Source organism: Hirundo rustica, chromosome 30 (assembly GCF_015227805.2).
Source record: "Hirundo rustica isolate bHirRus1 chromosome 30, bHirRus1.pri.v3, whole genome shotgun sequence".
Classification (NCBI taxonomy): Eukaryota; Metazoa; Chordata; class Aves; order Passeriformes; family Hirundinidae; genus Hirundo; species Hirundo rustica.
Window position 1 is genome coordinate 1,618,915 of NC_053479.1, and position 9,576 is coordinate 1,628,490.

The window sequence follows — 9,576 nt, forward strand, 5'->3', positions numbered from 1 at the left end:
AAAATTGGAAGAAAATTCCAGGAATATCCTTCAGAAAATGGGGAAAAATTCCAGGAATTTGCTTCAAAAACTGGGAAAATTTTCCGGAATCTGCTTCAAAAAGTGAGGAAAGATTTTCAGGAATCTGCTTCAGAAAATAGGGAAAATTTCCAGGAATATCCTTCAAAAATTGGGAAAATTTTCAGGAATATGCTTCAGAAAATAGGGAAAAGTTTCAGGAATATGCTTCCAAAAGTGGGGAGAGTTTCCAGCAATAGGCTTCAAAAAATGGGGAAACTTTGCAGGAATTTGCTTCGAAAATTGGGAACATTTTCAGGGATCTGCTTCAGAAAATGGGAAAAATTTTCAGGAATCTGCTTCAGAAAATGGGGAAAATCCTCAGGAATTTCCTTCAAAAAGCGAGGGAGCTCCCCAGCTGTCCCCTTGAGCCACCCAAGGGTGCCCCCCCCCCAAAAAACCACCGGAGCCACCGATTCCTTCGGGCTTTAATAAACCACCGAGCGCGGGGAAAATCCGCTTTTTGCCGGCGGGAATTCCTCCTGCAGGGGCGGGTTTAATTCCCCAAATCCTCGCAGCTTGGAGGAAAGGTCCAAGGGGCTTGGACGAGGTTGAATTTTTGGGGGTGCAGTCCTGGGACCCCCCCCAATCCCCTGCTCCTGCCGAACCCCAGCACCCCACAAATGTCCGGGATGGGAATTGGAGGCTGCTGTGACCTTTAAAGAGCGTCGAGCAGAGAAAAGAACCGGAGGAAAATTCTCCAGCGAGGATTCACGGCCACCAAAGCCGTGGTGGGAACGTCCCCGGGTCGGGGAGCCGCTGGCTCTCCGCCGTAATTAACGAGGCACGGTTAATTGCTGGAATGAGGAAGCCAAACCTCTCCTCAGGGCTCCAAAGGGAGGGGAGAGCTCGGCGAAAACGCCGGGATTCCGGGAGAGCCGGGCCGGGAATCACCGGGTGGGGACAAAAGGCTGAGGTGAGGGACACGGGGATGTCACTGTGGGATCCATCGGGGATCCAGGGGACATGGGGATGTCACTGTGGGATCCATCAGGGGACACAGGGATGTCACTGTGGGATCCATCAGGGGACACGGGGATGTCACTGTGGGATCCATCAGGGGACACAGGGGACACAGGGGACACAGGGATGTCACTGTGATCCATCAGGGGACACGGGGATGTCACTGTGGGATCCATCAGGGGACACGGGGATGTCACTGTGGGATCCATCAGGGGACACAGGGACACAGGGGACACAGGGATGTCACTGTGGGATCCATCAGGGGACACAGGGGACACAGGGATGTCACTGTGGGATCCATCAGGGGACACGGGGACACGGGGATGTCACTGTGGGATCCATCAGGGATCCAGGGGACACAGGGGACACGGGGATGTCACTGGGATCCATCAGGGGACACAGGGATGTCACTGTGATCCATCAGGGGACACAGGGATGTCACTGGGATCCATCAGGGGACACGGGGATGTCACTGTGGGATCCATCAGGGCTCCAGGGGACACAGGGGTGTCACTGGGATCCATCAGGGGACACGGGGATGTCACTGTGGGATCCATCAGGGGACACAGGGATGTCACTGTGATCCATCAGGGGACACAGGGCTGTCACTGTGATCCATCAGGGGACACAGGGATGTCACTGTGGGATCCATCAGGGGACACAGGGGTGTCACTGTGGGATCCATCAGGGATCCATGGGACACAGGGGACACAGGGATGTCACCATGGGATCCATCAGGGGACACAGGGGTGTCACTGTGGGATCCATCAGGGGACACGGGGCTGTCACTCTGGGGCTTGCCTGTAGTTGAGGGACAGCAGGACCATGCTGTGGGCCAGCAGCGAGGCTTCAGAGGCTGCAAGAGAGCAGGGGCAGGGTAAGGGAGTGGGACAGGCACTGGGGGGCACTGGGAGAGCTGGGACAGGCACTGGGGGGCACTGGGAGAGCTGGGACAGGCACTGGGGGGCACTGGGGTGGGCACAGGGGGGTTCTGGGCAGCACTGAGGTAGAACTTGGCAGACTGGGAGCACTGGGACGGGCAGGGGGAGCACTGGGGAGCACTGGGATGGGCAGAGGGAGCACTGGGGAGCACTGGGATGGGCAGAGGGAGCACTGGGACGGGCAGAGGGAGCACTGGGACGGGCAGGGGGAGCACTGGGGAGCACTGGGACGGGCAGGGGCAGCACTGGGATGAGCAGAGAGAGCACTGGGATGGGCAGGGGCAGCACTGGGACGGGCAGAGGGATCACTGGGACGGGCAGGGGCAGCACTGGGATGGGCAGAGGGAGCACTGGGACGGGCAGAGGGAGCACTGGGACGGGCAGGGGCAGCACTGGGCTCCCGGTCACACATCCCACTCCCATTTCCCTTCCCTCAGGGCTGCAGGGCAGGGACAGCTGGGCACAGGTCGGGGGACAAAGCTCCTCCATCACCCCAAAACCCGCCAGGAGCGGCACTCCCCGTGCCAGGGCTACCTCGGAGCTCGCAGGAGAGCCGGAGCCACTGCTCCAGCCACGCTCGGCACTCGGCCCGGCCCAGCCGAGTGGGGTTCAGCCCACGCAGGTAACAGGCCTGGGGAGACACAGACACAGCCAGGGACGCGCTCAGAACTCTGGGTTCACTCCAGGATCCCCCCCCTCATGGAGGAAAGAAGCTGTTCCCCCAGCCCGGCGCGGAGAACTTCCCCGGGAGACAGCAAGCCTGCACCGGGGACACCCGAGGCGACAGCAGCCTGGCACGGGGGCGCCGGGGCGTCCTCACCGCTCGCAGCTCCTCCTCGGAGAGCTGGCCCGGGCCCAGGTGCAGCAGGGCGCGGTCCAGGTGCCGGATCTCCAGGACGTGGCTGCGCAGGCGGCGCCGCAGGAGGAAGGCCGGGAAGTGCGGGGTGAGGAAGAGCACGCGGCTCAGGGCTCTCTGCGGACGAGGAGAAGAGCGCCCGTGACACGGCTGGCCCTTCCTAGAACGGGGCTGGGACCCCCCTTCAGGCACCTCCACCCGCCCGCAAGCCACGTGTGAGCTGGCCTGGAACGCTCCAAGGGATGGGGAAATGTCACCGAGACACACAAAGCAATCACACGCAGACAAAGAGATTTTCGCAGAGGTTCCTCTGATCCAGCTCCCAGCTGAAAGAGCGGAGAGAAGAGAGCCCCTTTGTTTATTCTTTTACTTTTATACATTTGTGGGTCTAGCAGAAGATTGGTTTTTTGGGGTTTCCACCTCTCAGCCTCAGTGGCCAGACGAATTGTCAGTTACAATTGTTTTCAAGTTAGAAATATGCAAACAAAGGACAAAGAATGAAAAACAAAGGGTTTGTTTATATTACTTCTGTGGGAAAGGTAGAAGAACTGCTCTAATATTCTACAGTAACTAAAAGATCTGACTTCATTTATGAAAATCAAAAGGCTAATAAAAAACTCAGAAAAACCAGGGTAACAGGGAAATCCCTCCCTGCCTCTGTTACCCTTTTTTAAAAGCCTTTTGAATTTTCATAAAATGGAGTCAGACTGTACAATATTAGGAGCAGTTTCTACCTTTTTCCCACAGATGTAACATAAACAAATCCTTTGTTTTTTTTCATTCTCTGTCCTTTGTTTGCATATTTCTAACCTGAAAACAATTGTAACTGACAGTTGGTTTAGCCACTTGGCTGAGGGGTGAAAAACCCCAGAAGCCAATCTTCGGCCAGACCCACAAATGTATAAAAAGTAAGAAATAAACAAGGAGGCTCTCTCTCTGCCCTGACTCAGCTTTGAGCTGGATCGGAGCAGTCTCTGCCCTGCAAAACATCTCTCGTCTCGTGTGATTGCTTTGCGTGTCACGATCACACGCCTCCACAGGGAATTCCCGCCCTGGATTCGTTCCCAGCAGCTCCGCAGCGTTGGGGACGCAGGTGGGGTCTCACCTGAACCCCCCCCGAAATCTGCTGAGGGTGGGGATGAGCCCAGGGCACCTCTGCAGCTTTTTGGGACCCGCCCTGAGCTGAACTCACCGCGTGCTCCGCCCGGAGCGCGTTCAACGCCAGCACGGAGCCGGAGAAGGAACTCCTCACGGCCAGGAGCTGCTCCAGGCCCGGCCGGGCGCCTCCCTGCACCTGCAAGAGCTCCGGTGACGCCTCTGACGGGTGACAAACAGCGCCCAGGACCCCCGGGGGAAGGTGCTGGGGGGCACAGACCTGAGCGCAGAGCTGCTGCAGGAGCTCCCGGGGCTGGGGCTGGGGCAGGGCCCGCGCCGCCAGCGCCAGGCCGCGCAGCACGTCGGGGTACGAGAGCCGGCGCGCGCGGTCGTAGGCGTCCAGGAACTCCAGCTGCTGCTTGGGAGTCCAGAAGTGGCGGATCAGGAGCTGCCGTGGGAAGAAATACCTGGGGAGAGGCGGGAGGTGGGGGATTCAGGGAGGGAGCGGCGGGGTAGGAGGGGTCAAGGCGTCAAGGAAAGCCCCGGGGTGGGGTAGAAGGGATTAATGTGGGAGCTGCAGGGGTTTGTTCAGGGAATCATCGAGGCTGGAAAAGCCAAGGACAGCACTGAACACAGCCCCAGCTGCCCCATCCAGGCAGCTGGGAAATGTCCCCAGGGATGGGGATTCCCCCTGCGCTGGGCAGCCTGTGCCAAGGCAAAACTGCCTTTTTCATGAAGGAATTCTCCCTAAAATCCAACCTTGGAAGCCTCTTGGTCTCACCCTGCCTCCTGGGAGCGGAGCCTGACCCTCACCTGGCCAGGTGTGGAGACCAAGGAGGTCCCTCCTGAGCCTCCTTTCCTCCAGGCTCAGCCCCCTCACATCCCTCAGCCTCTCCCAGTGCTCCAGCTCCATCCCCAGCTCCATTCACAGCTCCATCCCCAGTTCCATCCCAGCTCATTCCCAGCTCCATCCCAGCTCCATTCCCAGCTCCATCCCAGCTCATTCCCAGCTCCATCCCAGCTCCATCCCAACTCCATCCCCAGCTCCATCCCAGCTCCATCCCAGCTCCATCCCAGCTCCATCCCAGCTCATTCCCAGCTCCATCCCAGCTCCATCCCAGCTCCATCCCAGCTCCATCCCCAGCTCCATCCCCAGCTCCATCCCAGCTCCATCCCAGCTCCATCCCAGCTCCATCCCCAACTCCATCCCAGTTCCATTCCCAGCTCCATCCCAGCTCATTCCCAGCTCCATTCCCAGCTCCATCCCCAGCTCCATCCCAGCTCATTCCCAGCTCCATCCCAGCTCATTCCCAGCTCCATCCCCTCCCTCCCTGCCCTGGGGACCCCAAAGTGACCCCGGTGTGTTCAGGCTGTGCCCTCAGCCGTGCCCGGCACACCGGGCTGGCACCGCCCTGCTCCCGGTGCCCACGCTGGGGCTGACACAAGCCACGTGCCCGTGGCCTCCTCGCCCAGCTGAGCTCACCTCCAGCCCCTCCGGGCCCTTTCCTGCTGCTCCGGCCCCGGCCTGCAGCTCCCACGGGGCCACGCGGAGCCAAGGGCACGAGCTGGCACCGGGCCCGCTCAATCCCCATCCCCTCCGTGCCACGGCTCCAGCCCGGCCCCGCCGGGGATCCGCCCTTCACCCCCGGCACCTGAGCTCACACGTGGGGACGCGAAGCGAGGGCACTGCCCCGTGCCCCCCGAGCCCACCTGGGCTCACACCCAGCCCCAGCAGCTTCCCTGGCACCAGCGCCGAGCCTGGCATCACCCGGGGCACAGCAGCTCCTGCCCAGGGCAGTTCCCTGGAGTCCCAGCAGCGTCCCGAGGTCACCGCACAAACCCGCCCCACGTGTGCAGCCAACAGTGAACAACGGGCTTCTTGTTCTACCCCCACGGCTCCTTCCAACAGCCCCGGCCTCATCCTCCTCCTCCTCCTCCTCCTCCTGCTGCTGCTGCTGCTCCCCCAAGGACACGGCACAGCCTGGCTCCGTGCTGGGAGCGCTTCCTGCCATTCAGCTCCTGCCTTTGATGTGGGGCTTTGGGCTGGGCTGGGCCCTGTGGGGCTGACGGGATCCCGGTGGATTTTTCTGAGGTGGTTTTGGGGCTGATGGGATCCTGGTGGATTTTTCTGGGGTGGTTTTGGGGCTGAGAGGATCCTGACAGATTTTTCTGGGGTGGTTTTGGGGCTGACGGGATCCCGGTGGATTTTTCTGGGGTGGTTTTGGTGCTGATGGGATCCTGACGGATTTTTCTGGGGTGGCTTTGGGGCTGATGGGATTCTGGTGGATTTTTCTGAGGTGGTTTTGGGGCTGATGGGATCCTGGTGGATTTTTCTGGGGTGGTTTTGGGGCTGATGGGATCCCGGTGGATTTTTCTGGGGTGGTTTTGGGGCTGATGGGATCCTGGTGGATTTTTCTGAGGTGGTTTTGGGGCTGATGGGATCCCGGTGGATTTTTCTGGGATGGTTTTGGGTCTGATGGGATCCCAATGGATTTTTCTGAGGTGGTTTTGGGGCTGATGGGATCCTGGTGGATTTTTCTGAGGTGGTTTTGGGGCTGATGGGATCCCAATGGATTTTTCTGAGGTGGTTTTGGGGCTGATGGGATCCTGACAGATTTTTCTGAGGTGGTTTTGGGGCTGACTGGATCCTGACAGATTTTTCTGAGGTGGTTTTGGGGCTGATGGGATCCTGGTGGCAGGAGCTGGCACCGGGCCCGCTCAATCCTCATCCCCTCCGTGCCACAGCTCCAGCCCGGCCCCGCTGGGGATCCGCCCTTCACCCCTGGGAGCTGAGCTCACACATGGGGACACGAAGCAAGGGCAGGGGGAGAGCAGCAGAACTGCAAAACCCCAGGAGTTTTTATACAATTATTATTATTATGCTGTATATTAACATCTCATCAACACCCTTAATTTATCACTGCATTAAATAACCCCTTCCTTATTTCTTTTAACGACTCGTTTCCATTGATTCCATTTCTTCTCCAGTCCCGGGAGCCGGCGCTGCCAATCCAGCACTCAGCTCTTTGTCCTCACAAACTCCCCGCTCCCCAAACCCCAAGCGCTCAGGATTCGGGACTGGGGCCGTACTCACATCAAGACAATGACCAGGAAATTGGCGAAGGGCGGGATGGCGATGATCCCGATGGGAATGGCCTTGAGCACGTCCCTGCGGAACTGCCTCCAGCAGGAGGCAACAGAGTCAGCGCCCAACTCGGGATTCCCGAGAATTCCCCGCCCCCGGGCAGCTCCCGATCCTCCGCAGGGAACGGAACGGTTCTGGCTGGTTTTCTTCCCTGCCGGGGTCGGGGTTTAAACGCGCGGGAGTCGCGGTTTCGTGTTCTGATAATTTTTTTTTTAATCTATTTACAGACTCAACAGCCGTGAGCTCCAACCAGCAGGGCAAAGAAATGAGGGAAAATGGAGCAGCTCTGGCTCTTCCCGGGGTTATTTAAGCGCTAATTACCCAATAATGAGGGTGGTGTTGTTGTTATTATTACCTATATTATTAATGTTTCTGACCCGATATTGACCACCCACAGCAATGAGGATCTTTCTCACCCAATTACAGAAAACCACCAAAACTCAGGGTGGAGAAGGAGGAAAAAGGAGGAGAAGGAAGAAGAGGGCGAAGAGGGAAGAAGAAAGTGAAGGAAGAAAATGGTGGAGAAGGAGGAAGAAAATGGTGGAGAAGGAGGGAGAAAGTGAAGGAAGAAAATGGTGGAGAAGGAAGAAAAAGGTGGAGAAGGAGGAAGAAAAAGGTGAAGGAGGAAGAAAAAGGTGGAGAAGGAGGAAGAAAATGGTGGAGGAAAAAAATGGTGGAGAAGGAAGAAAAAGGTGGAGAAGGAGGAAGAAAAAGGTGAAGAAGGAGGAAGAAAATGGTGGAAGAAGAAAGTGAAGTAACAAATGGTGGAGAAGGAAGAAAAAGGTGGAGAAGGAAGAAGAAGGAAAAAAATGGTGAAGGAGGAAGAAAATGGTGGAGAAAGAAGGAAGAAAATGGTGGAAGAAGAAAGTGAAGTAAAAAAATGGTGGAGAAGGAAGAAAAAGGCGGCGAAGGAAGAAGAAGAAGGAAAAGGTGAAGGAAAAAAATGGTGAAGAAGGAAGAAAAAGGTGGAGAAAGAAGGAAGAAAAAGGTGGAGTAGGAATAAGAAAAAGGTGAAGAAACAAGAAGAAAGCAAAGAAAGAAAATAGTGAAGAAGGAAGGAAAAGGTGGAGAAGAAAGAAGCAGGTGAAGAAGAAGGACTCACACAACGCCCCAAACCCTCCATCTAAACTCACACCCTAAAACCCCACGCCCTGAGTTTCCAGAATCCCCCCGGGGCCCGGGTCCCAGCGGCATTCCGGGGCAGGGATCGCTCCCAGGGCCCCGGGCACACCGGGCACACCTGGCGCAGCCGCTCCATGTCGCGGTACGGGAGCTGCCGCGCGCTCAGCCGCTGCCGCCGCATCCTGGATTTGATTTTCCCGATCTCCTTCACCTCCAGGAAGAGCGCTTGGATCCCTGCAGGCACAGAGCTCCCTCAGGTGCTGATTTCAGCCCGTCCAGGGAGGGGACGGGATCCCCAAATCCTCCTTCCCGGAGCCACCCGCTGGGATTCCTCCTTTGGGATCGATTTTGGGACTCCCCCATCAGCACCCACCTCTGGGGACGCCCCTTTTTGGAACACCCCGCCCTCTCTCAGACCCTTTTTGGACCCACGCGATGTATTTTAGGGACGTCCCGCTCGGCTCTCACCTGTTTTGAAGGTGCTGTGCAGGAGGTAGAAGCGGGGGAAGCTCCTTTGCAAGTACTGCTCGAAGCTGGCATTCACCCTCTGGGCTGCGGCGACCACGGCGGCCACGAGGGCGCGGGAGGCGGCGCGGGAGGACCGGGAACGCACCTGGGACCTGCGGTCCCATCCCTACGGTCAGCTCTGGCCCCGGAGAGGGGGAATGGGGGGAGCTGGGAGCCCGGAATGCCCGAGCCGGGCACTGCGGGGCTCGGGCAGGAGAGGGGGATTGGGGAGGGAGGAGATGGGCGGCAGCGGGGCAGGGAACAGCTCCGGTGGAACGGAAAAGTTGTGAGATAATGGGGCTGGGGGAACACGGCCAGGAGCGGGGGATAACCGGAGAAGACGTGGGAGATAAAGGGGAGACATTTGGCGAGGGATCACGACCGCGGTCGCGGTCGGTGTTTGGGAGGGGGTGGTCGGTACTTAGCGGGGGCCGCCGTCGATGTTTGGGGCCGCGTCGGGAGCGGGTCTCCCCGCGCCCCGGCTGGTGCCACGGCGCACGGCCTCCCCCGCGTGGGTCCCCGCTCACCTGGGCACGCCCAGAGCGAGTTGCGGCTGCATCCGCTCGCGGGGGGGGCTCAGGGCGGAGGGGCCGAGGCGCCAGAGCCCCCCCCGGGCCGCGGCCCTGGACAGCGCCATCTTGGGCGGCGATCACGTGGGGCTCTGAGCGCTGATTGGCTGCTGCGCCGGAAGTGCCCTTGCTGGTGGGCTCCGGGTCCGGCAGGAGCCCCCTCCTTTCCGTTCCCCCTGGCCCAACCGCGCCCTCCCCGGCCCAACTAGGCCCAGCCCCGCGTTCGGCCCGGGAGGCCCGGCCCGGGTTCGGCCCGGCTCTGCCCGGCCCGGTGCCGGTGGTTCTGCGCTGGGGCAGTCGGTAACCGCTGGCGGGTGAGCC

At 59.1% G+C, this 9,576-nt stretch overlaps 1 protein-coding gene across 4 annotated transcripts; it reads right to left on the bottom strand.

Annotated features, from left to right (window-relative positions):
* Positions 1-473: 473 nt before the first annotated feature.
* On the bottom strand, positions 474-9,323 carry LOC120764503 (LETM1 domain-containing protein 1-like). 4 transcript variants are annotated; one of them, XM_040088491.2, is made up of 9 exons: positions 9,214-9,323; positions 8,648-8,799; positions 8,298-8,413; positions 7,007-7,089; positions 4,193-4,379; positions 4,010-4,105; positions 2,782-2,934; positions 2,496-2,592; positions 474-1,876 (listed from the first exon to the last, which is right to left on the bottom strand). In XM_040088491.2, exons 1-9 carry the CDS (start codon positions 9,321-9,323, stop codon positions 1,806-1,808), a joined length of 1,065 nt encoding a protein of 354 aa, XP_039944425.1. In that variant the 3' UTR covers positions 474-1,805. The 4 variants fall into 4 exon arrangements, with proteins under 4 accessions (XP_039944425.1, XP_039944424.1, XP_039944428.1 ...); XM_040088490.2 differs by having other exon boundaries at positions 4,010-4,111; XM_040088494.2 differs by having other exon boundaries at positions 7,007-7,093.
* Positions 9,324-9,576: the final 253 nt, after the last annotated feature.